A 21268-nucleotide genomic window follows, 5' to 3' on the forward strand; every position below is an offset into this window, starting at 1 on the left:
GCTGAGAATGCTCAGTTCCCATTGCATTTGTGTCCTATGCTGTATATTATTGCTGTTACAAGATAGGATTTTTATGCTTAGCAAACTATATCTCTTGGTGCTTTCAAATATCACAGGCCCACTGACTTCAGTAGAATGAAACTACTTCTTAAACTCTCATCATTAATTATCTGCCACCCAATTAAGACATTCTAGTCAGATAAAAGGTAGAAAGTGTGCGACCACGCAGTAACACCTGCAGCAACGTAATCGTCAACTTCCAGACTGGGACTAGAGGCTACATTAATCTTTATTTTCTGCCTTAGTGTCTCGTTTGTAAATGCAGGCACATGTAAAAAAATATAAAAAACTAGTATTAAAAGCTAAGGGAGAGGAAACCTATCATGGCAACAAGAATTCTGTCTTTCATGGCACATGAAAATATACTGTTCACGTACCGTGAAGTCACACCTAATGTGTTTCTGAAGATTATCGCAATCTCTGACAGCTCCACTGAGTTGCTGGGTACCTTGGACCTCGGGTAGCCTACTGCACAGATACCTCCGCCAGGGAGAGCAAAGGCACCTCCTTCACCTGCAGAGCAGCCCCGCCAGCCCACGCTGGGAGATGAGGCCTTTCCCAGGCACTGGAAAGCTGAGCACGCCTGGCTGCCAGCAAGAGCACTGAACATTTGAAGTCAATAGCCTTGCTGCAAGGACTTGAACACTAACGATGTGGGGGCAGGGTCTGTCTTTGTTTTCTGTGGTTACGCAGCACCTGGAGTAAGTCAGATCCATCGTGTGACTGCAGTATGAAGGCCAAATAAGAAAGAATATCAGCACGGTTGGGTGCGTCTGTGTGTCCATCTGTCCCAGAAGGGGCCTCTGTCTAATCTGAGTCAAGCAGAGACAGATAGTGACAAGTTCTGATAACTAGACGTTACCTATAACCAAAATAGCTCCTTGAGGCTCAGAAATGGAAGGCCCAGTTGCTAAGCAGATGCCCAGGACACATTCACAAGCCTCCTAAAGAATGCTTGCCAGGGTAATCTCCTCCTGAAATCTCAGTCCAAGGAGTCACACCTGACTCCAAGGGTTGGAGAGAGGCTTTTAAATCCACATTGGATTCTATAGAGAAGAGATTACCTTGTCCAAAAGAACACAGGGGAACGAGCCCACTTTTCTCTGGGCCAGTGTAATGCCACAGCCTTAAGGGCGTTTCTTTAGAAGTGATGCCTCACGATGCCTTGCCCCTAATGGGTGCGTGGCCTTGGCAGCCTTCACTATTCAGGGCTGCCATTTAGCATCTTCTGCCAGCAGCAGAGGAACCTGGACATCCCTGCCTGGTTTTGCTCCTTTTTGTTTAGGTAATGCAGTAACAACGCAGCCTCACTGCCCTCTGCATGGAAGGAGGGATTCCTTTCCCCACAGAGAACTTGACAGTGAAAAACACTATTTAAAAGGTATAGATATTGAAAAAACAACTTCAGAGCAATACATTAGTAACTCCCTGTGCTGGTTTTGGTTGGGGCAAAGTTAATTTTCTTCATAGTAGCTAGTATGTGGCTGTGTTTCGGATTTGTGCTGGAAACAGTGTTGAAAATATAGAGATGTTTTCATTATTGCCAAGCAGTGCTTAATAGTGTCAAGGCCTTATCAGCTTCTCACCCCACCCCACCAGTGAGTAGGCTGGAGGGGGCACAAGAGGCTGGGGGCGAACACAGTTGGGACAGCTGACCCCAGCTGACGGAAGGGATATGACCAAGGGAGACCGTACGATGTCACGCTCAGCATATAAAGCTGGGGGAAGGAGGAGGAAGTTTGGGGGGGACCCATTCAGAGTGATGGTGTTTGTCTTCCCAGGTCATTGTTACATGTGACAGAGCCCTGCTCTCCTGGAGATGGCTGAACACCCGCCTGCCAATGGGACGTGGTGAATGAATTCCTTGGTTTTATTTGCTTGTGTGTGCAGCTTTTGCTTTACCTATTAAACTGTCTTTATTTCAACCCGCAAGTTTTCTTACTTCTACCGTTCCGATTCTCTCTCCCATCCCACTGCGGGGGGAGTAAGCAAGCAGCTGTGTAGGGCTTAGTTCCGGCTGGAGTTAAAGCACAACACTCTGCAAGACAAGCAAGCCAAGAGACAAATTCATCAAATATTTCCAGCCAGCTGAGCTTTATCATACTGGAGATGCTGGCATCTTATCCTCCAGCTAAGCATATAAACAGCATGCTGTCTCCCAACCTTAAGAACACTCATTCCAGCCATTCCCGTTCTGTTGGAGTAGCTGCCAGTGGTCAAATAACACCCTAAATTACACTCAGGACAGCCCTGTCTTAGTTTAACTGGGTAATATGTAAAGTTAGTGGGGCGCAGGATTAAACTTCTGTCTGCAGCCCCTGATTTACACAGTGTTACCCTCTAGCTTCTGAAATAAACCCGGCCACTGTTAGCAGCTTTACCAGAAGCCATTCAGTAATCCTCAGTCTGGGGTGTGCAGTCAGCAAAATCTCTGAATGAAAAATAGTCTTGCCCATCCACAGAGAGGGCACAAGCAAGCTTCACATTTACTTGTAGTACCATTCTGCCCTAAGCTAGAGGGTTTCATCTGCATGCCATAATTTAATAAAACAAATGCTTTGCCCAACCACAAAAGCTCCTGTGTCTGGCCCATTTTGGACAGATAAACAGAAGTCACTGCATTCACCCAACAAGCAAACCCCCTTTTTGTCCACGGAGCTCCTTACTGACGACAAGCCCCTGCCTGGTGAGCCCAGCTCTGAGACTGCTGCTGGCACCCTGCAAGGGTGGGCAGGACACAGACCTCCCAATTCTGTCCACCTTGAAGTACGTGCCTCTTCTTGCCCTGCACCACCTGGGGGACTGAGAGAGGATCTGTGAGAATGCATGCAGCAGCTCCTGACCACCTGTGGGGATGTGATTAGTTGGGGTACGCTTGTTTTATAATCTCAAAGCAGTGGGTGCAATATCCTGGTCTCTCCCCAGCATCCTTTTATTTTCCTCTCCTGACAGACAGATACATGCTCTGATACTTTGTCATCTTGGGGGCATCTGGCATTGTGCAGCCAGGTTTCCCTTTATATCTGAAAGCCACCAAAACCAGCAGAAAAACCAAGATGGTAACAAACCACCACAAAAGCACTATTGCCGTGGAACTAACATGAAGGTGGGAGAGGGAGCGGCATTCACCAAAACAAAAAAAAAAATTCTCCTCTACTAACCTGGTTCTACCTGTTTTTCTTTCTTTCATTCTTCTTTGAGGTAAAGACTGCACTCTGAAAACCGAGCAGTCCCACACAATTCCACAGTCAATGCTTTTTACCATCTCCAGAAAATGACAATTCCACCTTTAACTAAAGACCACCCCTGCACGAGATCGGGGAGTCAAGCTTTGTTCTGACTGATACTTCTTTATACCTCAGACCAGCCTTGCATTTGGAGTTTCATTTGTTGGATGGGCAAATTCTGGACTGATACATATCACAAGGGATTTAAAAGGGCCTCCTTTGTGTAATCAACCCTCTTGCCTCTAAAAACTCATATTGAAAAGCCCAAGGAAGAAAAACAAAATAAAATACCCAAAGACCTCCTATGGACAGCTTCATACCTCAGGCTTGAAAGTAACTGGGCCAACAGAGAAGAATTTTGATTCCTTTTTTAAATGGAGATTTTGTTCCACCTGATCCAGCTGAGATCACTTTTATATGACTACAAGTCTTCCCAAAATGTACTTTAAAAGGGAAATGCTGAAAGATCCTCTGCAACAAAAGCATCTTTACAAGTCTCTCCCATGCCGCCTTCTGTTTTCTTTTGTTAAATAAAAAATCAATTACCTTTCAACGGAGAGGAGAGAACTGCAGAGAAGTACCCGGAAAGCCTGGAGACGTACCTGGAAAGCCTGGAGACTTGCTTTAAAAAATTTAAAAACTGCTGGCAATTTTATCTTGGGAATCTAAACCAGCAGCTCCTTGAGTCCCATGGAAAATGAGGTATAAAAGGATATACAGTCATGCCTGTACTCTGATATTGGAAAGCACAGGCGATTAAGCAAAGGGCAGAATACGACAGAAGCCTAGCAGTTCAATTTCTGACAAACCTTGCACTTTTTTTTGGGGCTGCAAACCTTGAAGCCTGCCACGCTTCAGGATGCAGAGAGCTAGGGAAGACGAGAAGTCCCTCAAAGCACAACAGACACCTGAAGTCCAGACAAGTAGATTCCAAAGTGTCCAGATTTGAAAGCATAGGGAGAAGCTCTAAGGCTGTTTTAGCTGTACGTTTGACTCCTTTAAACAAAATAGAAAACCCAAAACCCCAACCAGCTTTCAGTGAGGTCTAATTTGCTGTTGACAGATTTGACAGCTAGTATCGCTTAATGCTGGAAAATAAGATGTATTTAAGTGTCCCTCAGACTAAGAAGGAGATTAAGTCAGTCATTACTTATGCCTTCATTCCTAACTGTCCCATGTTTTCTCCTCCTTGAAATCCTATAGCAGATTTTACACCTCAAGTGGAAAAAGTGCAAATAATCACTTTGGTTAGGCAGTATGGGCTCAAGCAAAAGCTCTGTCTGTTCCCAGAGGGAGTGAGTTTATCCTAGAGAGGTATGTGCATTACCACATTCAGAGACATAAACCAGTGACATTTCCTAAAGGGGACAGGCCCACAGAACACTTTCTGCCACACATTCAGTATTTAAATATGAAGGCAGCATATTAGCTGCAAAAAGTGAAAAGCGCTTTTAACCTCACAAAAATGACAGCACCGGGCAAGGTAAAAAAATCCCAGCATGCCACTTTCAGCATCTGGCAATTGGTGAGAGAAACCACAATGAGAGCACAGGAGTACTAAGTCCTCTTCCCTCCTCGCTTCTGGCAGCCACAGGAGTCCGGTCTTGCTGAGTTATAGCAGTGAAGCCACAATGTGCCTCTAGAAAAGGCAAAGGCTTTGATCCCTTGTTGCTTTCCAAAAGTGACCCATCTGTTTCCTATCTTCTAGAGTTTTCACTGCTCAATAAAACTGACCTTCATTTAGCTGCCTCATTCCTAGGAGTCTTAAGATATTTAACAAAGGTCAGCACCTATGCTAGCACAAAACAGCTTTGCCCAATTAACCTATGAGAAATTGGCCCAGTTTCCTTACCATAAAAACCTACACTAAAATTTTTGCCAGCTAGGGTGATAAAAAAAGCTTATGAGATAGTTCAATGCCTAGGTTCTATTTGTTCCAGTCCTCAAATACCTACATTTGTAACTTAGGAGTCAAAGTCCAACTGACTTTTCTGATTATTCATTTTTGGTCTTTACTTGCTGGGATTGGAGCTGTCTGCTTTAGCTATGCTCTTACTTGAATTTTCTTCCCTAGATTATCTCCAGACAGTCCTTGAAAATGGGTAGTTCATAGAACAGGTCAGGTATTGTTTATAAGGAAAATGGGATCTTTGCAGATTCTTTACATGTTGCATAGGAAGGTTTTTTTGTAGAGCTTCACAGGAAAATAAAGAAATGGAAAGCTTATGAGGCCATCAAGCCACTTGCTTTGTTCCTTCTCCCATTAAATACCATTTCTGGAGTGGAACGAGACTGGGTTCAAGGCATTTGCATCAAAGCGAGTGTGGGGCTGCCACGTTAAGTCACTGCTGATGGCCATCTGGGAAGCTTCTTGAAGACAACACTCCAGACCTCTTTCCAAACCTGATAATTTCTGAAATATAGTGCAGAGAGGAAACCGAAAGCACTGATTGTTCATTTGCACACAGGGAAGAAAACCCTAGATTTTTTCCCTGCTTGTTACCATCACTTCATTCCACAGCTTTCTGACTGTCCCATTTCAGCTGCAGTTCTTCCAACAGACCTAACTTGCAGGTCTGAAGTCAATTAAACAAGTCATTTGGTGCACATTTTGTATACGGGTATTTCCAGGACCGAAGTCCTTGTAACCTTAATTAAAGAGAGGATTATAGTCTCGGTAAACAGTTCCATCTTTAAAAGGAACTTGGAAAAAACAAACACTACTACAAAGGCAAAACGTCTGTTTACCCAGAAGAAGCCTCCTCGATTACTGAAGCCTGCAATATAATTATCAAAGCAGCCAATGAACGTCACTGCCTCTAGGTCTGGATGTAGGTTCTGAATTGGAATTCTGGCTGCTTAGAGGCACTGCAAATCCAGTTTCGCAGTCTGGAGGCATTACAGTAGTAGGTGCTGCCATCAGACATAGGCATTTTTGAAGGTTTTCTTGCAGCTATTAAGACAATAGAAAAGGAATAGCTATTTCATCTCCTATAATCTAGAAATAATAATTGTATCCCCAGAAGAAAGCAGATCAGGAAGGAATAATTTTTCTCTAAGAGTTCTTTCCCAGGTCTTGCCTCATGATCAAAACATACCAAAATATTCCTGTAATTTGCTGACAAAATGCAAATACATTTTTGCCAGTGAGCAAAGAGAACCTGAACTAAAAAATTAACTATTAAAATAAACTCCCTTCTTTAAAGGCATAATGAAGTCTTTGTAAGTTTTGGAATATAACCCCTCATGTAAGCTCTGAAAACTGTCTCTCCATACAATCTTGCCCTTGTTGAACAAGTATCAAGACCAAGTGACATAAAAGACTTCCTTCATCTTGTGCATCAGCCCTTGGGGACCACAGAGCACTTCTGGTAATCTGATGTTATACAGCTTCACCTTCCAGTTATTCTGTATGGAAACACAATGTGCCTTTCCTGGGTAGGGAGAAAAGCAGAGTCTTTCTGGCAAGACTACTCTGGTTTCCCAAAAAATAGTTTAAGTCAGTACACAGGAGTAGTAAAGCAGCACCTCAACCATTCCCTGTATGGAAGATAGGCCTTCCCATGAATAATGCTGAAGCATGAAGGACTTCTCTGAACTGCAGGTGAATTCCTCCACTACCTCCTTTAGCACAAGTCATTTCATACTCTATTCCCATCAGCCATGACTTAACAGAGGCAGCATCTTCAGCAATACCATGAATTATAATGGCTTCATCATCCTTTGCCTGATTCCACCAGAGACTGAGTGCAGCAATTCACGGCTGGCAACGAAAGATGCCAGCCGTAAGCCAGCTACTTCAGTGGAGAATCTCCCACGTTATTTTTGGCAACCATACTGGTTTCCAGACAAAGGTTGTGATCACAACTGCCATACGCTCTTCACAATTAGCAGCACCATTGTTGTAGAGGAAACAGGCTAGCTAACAAAGCCAGCAGACCTGCTTCTTGTTCACCGTGCAGTGAGTATAGGTACCTCCAGGCCGCTGGCTGCTGCTGCTAGACCTGTTCTGGTCTGCATCTTACAGCAGATACAGTCTGAGGTGTTTACTGGAGACTCAAGAGCTTTGCCACATTACAGCACACACGATACACAAAATATTGTATTTACCAAACTCATAAGCTCACCTTTAAAAAAGGGAAACAGGTTCTTTGTACACCAAACTTACTCAACTTGGAAGCTCTAATACCAGTATAACAAACATCTGTGTTTAAGTGCCACTATCCCACTGAATCATTTTAGGCACATGAATTGAAACTTACACAGTGTGTGCTGGAGATGATGACGGAGCTAGAGATGAAGCTCAGACCATCGTTCATACTGACTTGAAGAGCTGCTTCCCTAGAAAAAAACCCACAAGAGACAAGTCAGGCCAGCTAGCCCACAATCCTCTACTAGATTATATCCTCTAGAACATGGGCTCCTGATGCACAGAAAAGCCTTTTGTACATGTTAATTCACACTGATGGTGCTCTCTCCCTTGTGCTCCAATGCACAACTGCCAATTAACCCAACAAGCACCAGAGACACCAGAATTAGAGACCTATAGCAACAACAGAATATAGTGAGATGATGCAGACTTATTTTCCCACAGGCAAAGTAAATACTTGAGTATGTAGAGAAAACGTACATGCCAACTTCTCGTAGCACAGGTGCTGGGCAGAGTAGGTAGGTATCTTCCACTACAAAAGGCTTCTCATCTGGAAAAAAATAAATATTGGGATTTATTACCAGATCAGTAATACAAGTCTCAAAGACCAAACTTAAATAAAGTTTTTCCTTGCTCTCAATACATAAACAAGATAAAACACTGTGTGAGGGATAAAAATCTACTGCACAGCAGTTGTTCGGAGGTAACTGTAGGCATGCTTTTAGCCCATGAATTTACAGAGTAAATGCAGAGTAACTGCAGATACCCTGCACCTCAGGGGAAAAAAAAAATTAAAATTCAACACCTTACATTTACCTGCCTTGAGAAAGATGAGGAAATGTGGCACCTCACCCTTGTTCCTCATTTCTTTGCAGAGCCCTTGTGAAAACAGTCTTGTGTTCAGGCTGCCATAGCAAGCTCTCATTCTCACTGTGAAATGTCGCTTCACAAAGCCCGTTGTGCCATTGTTTCTACAAAAGGGCTGAGGACTGCCTGCCCCTGCAGAGCTGAACACCTCGGGGCTCTGCACCACCTGTTACTCACATCTTGCATGCAGCACCTTCGCTGTTCCTACAGCTGCTCCGTGCTGTTGAAATCTACCATGCCACATAGCCGAGCCACAACAAAACTGAAGATACAAAGCTTTTTTTGAATGGTCACAGTAAATTATCACAGCCACTCCATACAGGAGACCAGATGGAGCTGCAACAGATTACATATAATTGGAAATAGCTGAGTTAAGAAAATTGTATATTATGGGAAATTTTGTACTTCAAGGCAGATTTGACTGAACCTAAATTAAAACTTCCAACCTGAATTATAGTATGCTTTTTAAAGTGGAGTCAGAAGAATAATCAATACGCTGGGAAACAGGAACATTATTAGTTAATATTCTTCTTTTGTAGACTTAAATCAGAACTTTACACTATCACTCTGGTGACCAGACAGATGGGGATCCCAAGAGACTTCCCAGCCCATTCGCCAGCTGACTAGAGATTGGGCAGATTGGCAGAAAACCAGGCAGACAGGCTGGGTGGGTTTTGTTTTTTGGACTGGAAACCACACATTCCCACAGAAGGGGTTGATTCTGCTGAATCAGCATCTTCCAGAAGCACGTCACTGCATCGGGAAGCTTTCTACCAGCTGTACTTAACCATCTCTAGGGCCTTCTATAGAGATGCTTATAGACCTGAAACGAGCTGCTATCAATACTATCAGCTTACTAAAATTTTCCAGTTGAAATTTTCATTTTGTTTGAAAACCCTTCCTCTCCTGGCAGATTCTTTCCCCCTTGCCTTTCAAACCTATCGGTTTCAAATCTCATCTTCAATCCAAATCTTGAATCTTATCTCTGTACATGGCAGGGTGGAGGAGACCTTCATTCTGTGGGGCCACGTTGAAACTGGAGTACAAATTATCACAACCTTGCTTTGCTATTTGGAATACAGACAGCAAACCTGGGGTCTCTGACCATCTAGTCTCTTCACAACTGCACAGTGCACTTAATTAACTGCCTGGGGTGCTCGTAACACTGCCAACGTGGAAGTAAGGTTACAGTGTTCAGTGCATCACTGACAGCAGCAGGGAACAGAAGGGAGCAAGGTTAAAAGTTTAACCAAATCATTTAGCAATCTAATGAAGATCTGCACTATTCTGACTGTCTGGTCTTTTGGTTTTGAGGAAACTTGTGCAAGTTGCAGTTCCATTTAAGGTGCCAGTGGAAGGAGGGAAAGCCATGAAGAGACACAAGCCAAAGAGAAAGTGGCAACCTCGTCTGAAGTAATTTCTGCATCAGCCGTGAGCCTTGATCATACTTGGCTGCCAAGATAAATTCATTCACATGGTGCCTAACAATGATTAGAGCAACAGCAGCAGAGCACTACTGACCCTGGCCCCACTCTCGGTGGTTAGCTCAGCAGCGTTCACTCAGAAGCAGGGTCACGCAGCACATTTTTCTGCACTGGATGAGGCATGAAGATCAGAGATACAGACTAAAAGAGTTTGTCCCCTCATGAAGAAGCAGGACTCACCAAGTCAAGCATTCTTTCCTAGATGTTCCTAAAAGAGAGGTTTCCACTGAACTCAAAATTCTAGAAAGCAGTAATATTGCTTTAGTAATTCCTATCACACATTATAATCCCTACTTCGTACAGGTGTACTTCTTTGCTTTGGCAGCAGTATAAACAATTATTTCCTCAGGCAGGTTAGGAAATGTTTAGGTTTTACACCCCATTAAAAGAAAAATAAAATAGTAATGAAAAGTTGTAACCTTCCCTGAAGTTTTCCTCATGTTTCCAGCTTCCAGCAAACCCCATGCCTACACATTTGAATTTTTGGGTTACCCACAGCAATTACTTTGTTAAGGACTGTTTGACACAGGCAAACAGCTGAAAGTGCATTATTTTAGCCAGCCATATGGTTTTCACAGATAGGCCTGGCTTCTGCGTCATGGCTCACCTACTGAGAGCAGTCTTCAAGCTCCTGTGATCACTCTAGATCCCTGCTCCTGTTGGCCTGGAAAGTACCATATTATTGCTATTTTCCCATAGCCTCAGTGCAAGAACACATAAGAACACTTCCACTATGCTAAATGTTAGCAGCAGATGTTTTTAGCATGCGATATTCCTTTGCTAGCCCCATACTTTCTTCCTCATTAAAAGAAAGGCAGGCAGACAGTAGGCACTTACAGCATGCAATGTAGCGATACAGTGCACACTCCTCACTTCCTATCGCCTGCAGCACAGGCACTGGATTTATGATGCGCTTGCATCATCTACAGGCATTCAGTTTTGCAATGGAGTTACCAAATCAAACCACCAGCATTTCCCACTTTGCACAAGCAAGGCAGAGGCACAGCGGCGGTGAATCTGGCCCTACAGTTCTGTTCTCACCCTGATTTATGAAGATACCATTAACTCTCATAAATTTATGACATTGCCTCAGCGCAAACATGCCAAGAGAATGAAGACCGATGTCTTGTTTTCTCCTTTGCTAACACTGGCAGCAAAGGCCAAAGAATTCTCCGTGCCAGCATTCACTAAAACAAAAGCTGGCTTAATTTTGCAAGGCCTTTTAGTTAGATCTCATTTGCTTTTTTGTTTCTCTTTCTCTCCCTTCCCACCCTCAACTTGCATTAAAGTCTATGCCTCTCTAGAAAGTTTATCAGACTCAAAGTCCCAAGAGGGGGAACTCATGGCTGGCCAGGCTGGCTATAGGGAGAGGTTATTTTGTTTGGAGAATGTTTGTGTTTCACCACAAAAATTAGTGATTATTTTCCTTTGCTCTAAACAAAGGACGATCCATTTGGTTTGCATAACTCTGGCCATCTGACTCCTTCCTGGAAAACTTACATAGGGAAACCAAACAAAACAACACTTCCCATCTGCTATTGCATCTGTATCTGCAGGATGCATTTGAAAGAACGCCGCTTTTCTTGTCTGCTACAGAAAAAACTTGCTGTATTCCTGTGCAGTAAGAGATGGGCTCGAATGCTCCCAAACTCTAGATCTCATGCCAAAATCTGAGTTTTGTGGTTTGGCCTCCTCTCAGCTGACAATACTAGTGGAGGAGCTGTGGAAGGCAGGAGGCGGAGCACTCGGCTCGATGTCGCTGACTTTGCTGCCCAGGAAGTGATTTCTGTTCCTGGCTCAGCTGCTAGCTGGCTGCATAACCGTGAAGAAATCACTTTGCCTCCTTTGCCAATGTTACAGCAAGGATGCCCAGGCCTTGATCACATCTCAGACACCAATCACGAGCAGAGCTTGGGCATCTTCAGGAGATTCTGCAACGCCTCGCTTTTGAAAAAGTCTGCCTACAGTAATGGGCACAATGTGCTCCTTACCTGTGCAGCTCTAATCACTCTATCAAGTCAAATAAGATTCTCACTATATAAAAAAACCTACAGAACACAGCACACATAGGCAACTAAAACTAGGCAGTCCCAAGGCATAAGGCCTTTCAGAGCAGTGTGCAGAAATGCAGAAGGGCCAAACATCTCACAAAATACATCTGTTTTCTGTGGATGCCCTTTCAACAAGGTACTTGCTACTGCTCAAATTCCTGTAATTTGCTACCCAGCATTCCTACACCTTTTAATAACTATCTGTAGCCTGTAAAATCTATTATTCCCAGCATTAGTGAATAGTTTCTTTTGCCATTAACAGGGTGTAACCTTCTGGCAAGCCAGCCTTGGAGTACTTCCCAACCATAATAATAAAAGGCTCAATATATGCATGATGTTTTAACACAGAAGAGCAAACCTCAATAAGAGAGGCATAAAACCCCAAAGAAGGTGACCAAGACAGATAGTAGTACTTTCTTTTAGCCATATAACCAAGCAAAAATTAATGGCCTTTTCTCTGGTTTAACGGTTCATCCAAGAACCAAGTGGCATTTTGAAAAGTAACTGCAAAGATCCCTTACAGAAGCATTTTAAAAAGCACATTTTCAAATTGCCACCACAATATCACAACTGCTGCTCGTTGGACTCGCAATATCAGCAGTATTTTAGTCCAGAAAAGGCTTCAAAAGCTGTTTGCCAAACTTCCCATGTATCACAGACCAACAATTTCCCTCTGTTATCCCTGTACTTATGATTTGCATTCAACTAAAGCACATCTTCAAAAATGCTTTAAAGAGACAAAAGAAGTCTTCTGTTTCAGCAAGAGAGAAGACTCTGGACTATTAGACAAATACAGCCAAATTGGGGGTGGCAGCCTGGCTGCTCTCACATAAGACTCCCTCAGGAACATCTGTGCTAAGGCAGCTGTTCTTGTCGGCACCTCAGCCCACTCTTGATGGGTAGCCCTGAGCCATCGTGAGCCTGAGTACTTCCATTGTCCCTTTGTCACCTCAGATGAGAAAAAATACCTCCATAATTCTCTGCACTGCCTCCCACAGCACAGTCTCTGTTCCCCCTGGCTGACAACGACTCCTATGCCACTCCTTGTGACAACTCTGCAGGAAAAGTTTTTCTTTCAAACCCATTTTGTGGGGAGATAGGAATGTAGAAAGACACTGGAATACTCTCTGAGCTAGAGAAACTGCCTATGAGAAAGACCCATAAATAAGAAATGTTTTGTTAATGCTGTAATGAAAACCACATTGAGATCATACTATAATTGCTCTGCTTTGTGTAGGGAGCTTTGAATGCCAAAGCCATTCAGAGCAGAGTTAGGGGACAGGGGGAAAGAAACAGATAAGCACAGAACAATGATATCACATTCATAACAATCTCTAGATGGAGAGAAAGGATCTGGAAGGAATTGCTTTTTTCTCTGGTGGGTTCATCTGCTGTGCCTGCAGCTCTGTTCAACAAGCACACATAGCTGCAAGGCTACGAACAGAACTTGACAAAGCACCACACTTCATTTGCTCATGCGCACAACGGGTGGCTCAGGAGAGCAGCACATGCTGCGGTACGACAGGGGCAGCCCTGGGCAGGAGCGTCTTGCTCCAGCACTGCAACAGCTCCACTGCAATCTCAGAGCTGTTACCATAAGCTCCAGTGTACTTATTTGTACAGATCTACTGGTGTCGCAGCAAGAGACCATCTTGGTTCCCCGGCAGCAGACAGTATAAAAAAGTGAGCTTAGTAAAGCACTTCACATTCCACAGAGATTCTCCTCCTCGTTCAGCCCAAGTTTCCTGGCTGCCCTGTGCTTGCTCCTTCACACTCAGCCTAGACAGTTGCAGAGAAGTCTGCTGGAGGTAAATGCACAGGAATCCCATTTTAAAAGTTCTTACACTGCAATTTGTTGGAGGCTAGGAGAGCCTATGAAGGAAGTGTGACCATTTCTTCTGTTTTCATATTCTCTGTCATGCAACAACTTGGGTCATCCTTTAAAACAGGATTCCAAGCTCACCTTGGTGTATGTTTTCACATTAGAGGCATACATTGTGTCCTTCATAAAGGTCACACTCTCAAAAACACCTGATGGAGTTAGTACACAGTAATGGAAGTTCTCTTCTACCATAGTGGAAAGAGGGAAAAGCTACTATAAGAACATGAAAGGAAAAGGTTCAGTGGAGAGTTAAAGTGACATGATCAAGTGGGGAAATTGGGGATTAGTGTGTGGAACTGCAAAGCAAAACATTACTGTGCTGAGTGACCACGTTGTGAGAAAGTAAAGAAGGTATCACCAGAAAAGTACCGTGCTGCCAGGAGAAAGGAAAGTCAGGGAAAACAGAGCAACCTGCTAGGGATTTAAAAACAGAAGACCACTTTTAAAAGGCGTTTCTTGGGCAGTTTTGGGATACAGTTCCCTATACAGCTCACTCTCCACTGGTACCTGGCAAAGTCCTGCTCCCAATGTCTTTGCCTCATTTTCCCCTCACTTCTGGTACTCAGTGCTGGAGAAAAAAAAAAATAATCAGGCGAGTTTGTCCAAAGGATCAGTTTCGGCCAAGTGTCCAGAGTATTCACTAGAATGCAAAAGATCTAGCCCCACCCCTGCTGCAGGGCATGCTGTTTCCTCACTGATCTTTCATCTCTTGATTCAGTTTTAAATTGCCTAGGACAAAGCTCGTCTCTATGCCCAGAACTATCTTTGCTGGATCCTGCACAATCTGGGCAGACAAAGACATTTTAGCACCACAAAGCAGTCATAAATCACTGCACTGCGTAATTACTTTTAACTCTGTGCAGTCTGAAACCAATTCTCCTAGGTCCTGTTGCTGGCAGAAAACATCCTGCTGTTGAACATGCATCTGATTACAGTTCTGCTCAGCCAAATATTCTTCATGGTTTCTACAGATGTTCCTTTTTTTTTATCCCAAAGCTATGAACATTATGAGCTGATGCTCTCTTCACCTGCCACTTTTCTCTGCCAATAATCCCAATAAAAACCTATTAGCTCATGCCCTTTACCTCAGTGAGTCCTAGCTGTGCTGGCCTGCATCTCATCTGGGATAATTTAAGGTTTCAGGAACTGTTGGCTTAGCGTTATCTTTAAAAATCCCTCTCTCCCTCCCTGATACAATCAGAGGCCGAGAGGTTTCAAGCAATCAAAAATAACTGAACTATCCAATCTCCATAAGGTTTCCATAAAATTCTAATTTATTTAACTCTTACAGTAAGCTGTTCGCATTTAAGTGCCAAAGGCACACTGAGAATGCAGGCTGGAGCTGCAGGCTCCAGTAAAGCGAAACACTGAGATACGTTCTCACATAAAGCAACTTAACAGAGCTGTGCCAGTTCCCACCAGGAGAGACTGGGGGTTGAGAACACTGATGAGCAACTGTTGAGTTCCCTCAGTGAGGAAATGGTTTGAGCTCAGAAACTGTTTGCAGCCTCTCTGCTTGCAGGTCACTGCATCAGACAGACTAGTGCAAAACGAACTGAGAAGTCTTGGTGCAGTGCCAAGGAGAATGAGCTCACTTTTCACCTATGCATCAATTCAGGACACAATGAATGCATCAGGTCAGGGGGGCAGGAAACATATTTGGCTCATCTCCTCATTTTCCACAGTCATTTTGTGGACACAGGAAGACAGCTTCAAATTAAAGTCCATGGGTTGCACTAAGATAAACTGATCTTTCCTGAAAGCTACTATGAAATTATGATGACAGACACCGTAATAAATTACTCAGCTAGACAAGCAGTCAGCGCACAAGAAGAGAAGGAGTTGTTCTCCTCACCCCACCAACACCAGGTCACAGTGTCTGGGAGTGAGGTAACCCTCGCAAACAGTTCCTCCCATTGGCAACACTGGATGTTTCTGTGTCTCCACAGACAGGACACTGAATAGTGGAAAGTTGATGGATGACATTCTTAGCTCTGTGAGGACTTTAGGATGTTTCCAGGAATGAATGCCTTGCTCCAGAGCCAGCCAGCTCCTAGGAAGCTGAGTTGAGAATCAACTGGGATGCAACTGGCAGGTCACAGCTAGCCTCAGGTAAGAGAGGTAACTTTCAAGCTAATGACAAGGGAGCGAGTAGTCTTCTCTGGAGGGAAAGCAAGTCAAGTGCTGAAAAGACTTTACCTAAGAGAGAAAAGGATAGCATTAGTATCACTTCCATAACTCACAAAGCTGCTGGCAGGAACAGTAGCTGTTTCACCTTCCATTCAGGCTCAGAGTCCTGGATTCACAGTGTAAAGGGGGCCATAAGAAGGGCAGTTGTTCGACGGATATGAAGGCAGAAATAAATGAAGAACAGGCAATCCAGAAAGAAGACCTGCACCAAATCTCTAGCTTCTGAAGAGGCCCCACAAACCAGTATAGGAAGAGCGCTAGGCTGGGTGTCAGGACATCCGCCCGCTTGCCTGCGATTAGCTCACTTGGAGCAGCTACTTTCAGTACTGTAACTTCAGTTCCCCCATTTGTAAACCCGGGGTAGCAGAGTTTACTCCATTCATATACACCTTCCAATGTTTTTTTCTCTTAAAGACACAGATTATTTTAAAGCTCCTCAAAAAAACGTTCAAATTAAGCCCAAGATCCAAGTTTTTCAGGCTTTCAGAACTTACTCTCAAAGACCTTTGTGCTGCAGCTCTTGAAAGCTATTTATAGAAGAAATGGAAAGGAGTTTGGGGAAGTAGAGTAATGATGTCCTTCCACTAAGGAAGGACCAAACCTAGCTCTTATCCCCGCCCTACACAGGCTGCAAATCTGGCCCTTGGTGGATCTGAAACGGTGCACACACTGACCCAAGCCATCTTCCGTTAGAAATCATCAACAGCTCAGGTCTCTCAAAGGGAAATCTGGCCTAAGGGAAGTTCAGGGCTTAAAACAAGGCCAGGCCAAGCTACAGCAGGGTGACGTGGGCACCCCTAAATCTTGCAGCTTTACGGTCTTCTGTCATGCTGAGCCGTGGTCTTGTAACTCCTAGAACTTCCATTATACACATCCATGCATTTCTTGGCATAAAATATGACTGCTTGAAAAATTCTCCACTAATGCTTCTCCTTAACTGAAAGTAGCTCCTCCACAAAGTGGAAGTTTTCACCCAAATGTTATGTTTAATACAGGATATTCATGTTTTAATTGAAAAAAAGACAGCAGACATGCAAACTAAGGATGCTACAAACTGTCGGCTTCCAGCAGCCAAACCCAGAGGCTTATGGGTTTGTACCACATGGTTTCAGACTTTTGATGAAAAGAAAACTTGTAAATATTTGAACAGCAATTTCATTTCCATTGGAACCTTCCAGGTGGAGAGAGAAGGGAAGGTTTCCTACCTAGCTCTGGAGAACTATGGGTGACTTTATAACACATAGGATCCAAACAAAACTTTGGATCTGAGCTCTGGGGAGAAACCGAACATGGTTCAACATCTAAATACAGCCATGATCCAGATTTAAGGAGTTCCGGCCACACGTCAGGTTTGGTTCCGATTTTATGGGGCTTAGAAAGAAAATAAGTGAATCTGTGGCTGCTTCTGCTGTTCTTTGTTTGAAAGCCACCCTTCACTTGCTCACACATCTCCAGCACTTAGATCTGGGCTGCATGGAGGTGCCTCCAAAACAGTTAATTCACCATATCCCTCCCACACCAGTGCTTTTTTACCCAGCCCAGATCCCTCTCCTTCCCTCCTCCCCCCCTCCAATGCCACTTGCTCCTCCCTGGACACTGAGCCCTCCAGCTCCTGATCTTCATGTCCTCAGCACTCACCATAACTGCTTAAGCAAATACGAACCACAGCCAGCCAAGCTTTCTGCTTAGTGACACAAGAGATAGCAATTCCAGAACCTGCCTACTACAGAGGCAGCCAGCATAACAGTACAAAAGCCCTTTAGGATAAATTACATACACTCACTGTCCTATACCTGCACTGAATGCTCAGTGGCATTCCCAACATGGCAAACAGCCTTAGCAAACTCTTCCCCTGCTCCAAAGAGCAAATTACACAGATGCTCAAAGCACGAGCAAATCCAACATCAAGCCATTAGACTTCCACATGTAAGAAACTAATTAATGCATTTAGGTTTTACTCAAAAGGGTCAGGACTGCCTCCAAAACCATCAGGCAGCTTCCAAATTGATTCCATGTTAGAAAAGATGAATTCTACTGTTACTGGTGGTGTTAGCTATGAGTTACGCTATCTGGTTTCCTATGTGGGTTTGCAGGCATGCCAGATGAGAACAAGAGGATCATTAGGCCTTCCAGCTGTCAGTACACTTCACAAAAAGGCCAGACACTCAGGGTCCAATTTGCTTCTCTAACTTTTGTTCTTCTGCTGGGTGGACTCTGTAGAGGAAAAATCTTTCCAAGCTGCACCCACAGAAGCACAGCTATACCTTCGCCACTGCTCCAACACAGCTTCCAACAATTGTGTTTATTTAAGATGCATGACCAGGCCTGCTAAGTACCACAAAATATAGGTAAGGAGAGAAACAGAACTCATATCACTACATACTTAACCCAGCAAGACACATATAAATACTCTTTACAGGCAAGTTCCTTGTCTTCTATATTTTGTCCTCTCTGCTGCTCAAGCTTATCACATACTTGCTGTCAGAGTCGCAGTATACAATACCAGCAGCAGCTTTCCTCTAGAAAAATCACCTCTTCTCCATTCTGCAAATTAATAGTTCCTCATCCCATAATTATTATTACCTTCACAGTCAACGTATTTGAAGATCCAAAATCTTTTGCAAGCAGAAGTCTGTCAGTGCAGAATCAGAAAAAAAAAATATATCAAAGCAGCTTACTGAGAGTAACCGTGTCATTGATCCTGAAACTGCAGAGCACTCTGTCAACATTACGGGCATGTCGAAATCCATTTCCTCTCACGACAACCTGAAACGACTCTGTAGCAAAAGAAACAGTAGATCATTGATACATAGCAAGGCAAAGAACGGTCATTTAGACAAGGCACATATGCCAAAAGTTTTCACTTGAAATCCTTGAGCTAAGATTTGCAGTTTAACAATTTTTAAGTTTAAAAATTGTTAGTAATTGGACTTCCATTCCATCTCTACCCAATTTCAATTTGAGTTTTTAGAAATAGTAAATAATACGCAACAGAAACATTTTATAACTGACCTGCAGTGCAAACATTAAGCTTCAGACACACTGAGCTTTCCCCTCCCCAGCTTGACATTTTAAATGGCAGAAAGTTTTGGGTGAAGAAAGGCAAAGGTTATCTTTCCACGGAAAGGAAAAAAAAAATTCTTTCAGTGACAGATAACTTGGAGAAGTTCAAGTGCTACTTTCCCAAGTGCAGGTAACTGCAAAATTGTATCAGTTGCCACGAGTTGTGTCACACCCTGCCCTACTAGCCTGTACAATGACCATGAGTCTTTGACTGGACTTATGTGCATACAGTGACAGGGAATTTCATCAACCGACCAGCTTTCCAGTCTCTGGACAAAGGCTATGATCTCAAAGTTGGTGGGCATTTCCCCAAGTCTTCCTTGCTGCTATTTTTCCAGATAACTCTACAAGGTCACCACAAGCTGCAGTGCAAGCAGAAAGCTTCAAGAACAGTCACTTACACCTGAGCGCTGAAGTGAGCAGTCATTTTTTTTGAGCAAGCAGGGCTGAGCAATGAGATCATATCCTCCCAAGTCTTTTGGACCACTGTCTACCATCCCTTGCTGCTCCAGCTACTTGAGCCTAGTACTGGGAAAGGTTTATGAACTTCCTGCAGCCACCAGCATTAAGACTGCCTTGCAAGGCAAGCACCATTTCCAGACTTTCAGATTTTGAAACAGGGCCATAGTCCCAGAAAAGTTCTGGCAGCAGACATAGGGACTCAAACTCTGCAGTTCCCCATGCGAAGGAAACAGCCCCCACAATTCCTGTTACTATCTAGGAGAGGCACTCAGATAATCCCCACTGATATTTCACTGGTGAATGTGGTTTGGACACAAAATATTTCACCGTCCAAGACAACACAGGACTAATTACAGTGCTTCAGAAACACCACCCTGGTTTTAAAATTCCCAGGAGAAACAAGGAACCTAGTTTTTGCAGATTCAAATCTTTCCCTTTGCATTTTACAGTCCCCATCTTTCATCTCCCTTAAGGACTCATACACTGTACTTGTCAAAAAAAAAAGCAGATTTGCTCTGGAATCTGGGCTCTCTTCCAGGTCCCACTTGTTTACAGCCAAGTTGCAAATCATCCCACCACATCTAGCCAGGGAAGCTGCCTTGCAGGCCCGTTATGTGTTGTCCAAGAGCATTTGGGAAGAACAGGGGAGAAGAGCTCTGTTCTGGAGCGTGGGGGCTGATGAATACTTAAGAGAAATCACAGAAGTCTCAACTGCTGGGGAATGAGAGTTCAAGTACAGTCAAAGAACAGTATATCAATGATGTCAGATTAACCACGGGGATCCTGTCTCTGCTTGAGACTGAAATGACCAGATACAGTATGCACCCTGCATGTCGGTACTGATGCAAAACCAGATCATCAAAAAACTGACATTTCAGAATTATGTGTTGCTGCTGAAATTCATGACTCAAGTGTCTGGGAGCACTCTGCAGTGCAAGAGTGGCCTCAGGGAACACGGAGCCCTCATGTTCTCTCCTTCCAAACAAAAAAACAAAAAAACCCAAACCAAAACCACAAAAAAAAAATGGCACCATCACTCTTCAAGGATGTGCACAGGAACAAGAAAACATGAGGCATCAGAGCTATACCTGCAAAAAATTGTTTAAAAAAGACACAAATGTACATAGCTTTCATATTCAATGGCACTTGCATTAGTCTCAAAGTCCTAAGCGATTAAGTTAGCTGCAGTTTGAGAGCAATGGACTATTTGCCCAGACTCAGAGATGGGGCCTTGAATTGAGCTTCTAAGTAACTGTTGGCATTTTTCAAGTTTAAAGTTTCTCCTCCTCCTGTGAAGTACTGGCCAAATTCCAGTATGAACAGTTTATATAAAACCCCTCTGCATTTCTTTCAGCTGGCTCTGCTGGATACAGCTGTACGTTACTCCCACATTCTCATTAAGACACAATGAATGGGAGTGATAAGATGAATAAGCAACTGCCAAGCATATTAGAAAGTGTTAAAGATAGTTATGAATGATGGTTATAAGTCATCTTCTGGCTTACAACATTACATAAGTATCATTGTTTATCACTTGTATAACTATGTAAATACATTTTTAAAAAATCTTTAAGTTTGTAAAGTGGCTCTGGATCTTCATAAAATTTCATTTCCTTTCCCAAACATTTACGGAACATCGCTCACTATATCAGAGACCCATGACAACAACCATCCACCATGCTAAGGTAGAAAGAGCCCTGTTTTGGAGCCTTTTTAAAGAGAGGAACTGTTTAATTGGCCAGCAAAAATGAAAAACAGATCACTAAGTACTATAATTCATGTCAATGATACCATCCTGGCTTCAGAAAACAGAACTACTGTAAGTGGCATGC

General features: G+C 43.5%; 1 protein-coding gene across 1 annotated transcript in view; it reads right to left on the minus strand.

Moving 5' to 3' along the window:
• ANTXR1 (ANTXR cell adhesion molecule 1) overlaps nt 1–21268 on the minus strand; it is a 111270-nt gene that overhangs the window by 61288 nt on the left and 28714 nt on the right. Inside the window, exons 10-12 of the mRNA XM_037371756.1 lie at nt 18590–18688; nt 7918–7987; nt 7550–7628 (exon numbers count right to left, since the gene is read on the minus strand). Coding sequence (XP_037227653.1) covers nt 7550–7628; nt 7918–7987; nt 18590–18688 — 248 coding nt within the window. The remainder of the gene's footprint in view (nt 1–7549; nt 7629–7917; nt 7988–18589; nt 18689–21268) is intronic.

Source organism: Falco rusticolus, chromosome 20, assembly GCF_015220075.1.
Source record: "Falco rusticolus isolate bFalRus1 chromosome 20, bFalRus1.pri, whole genome shotgun sequence".
Lineage (NCBI taxonomy): Eukaryota > Metazoa > Chordata > Aves > Falconiformes > Falconidae > Falco > Falco rusticolus.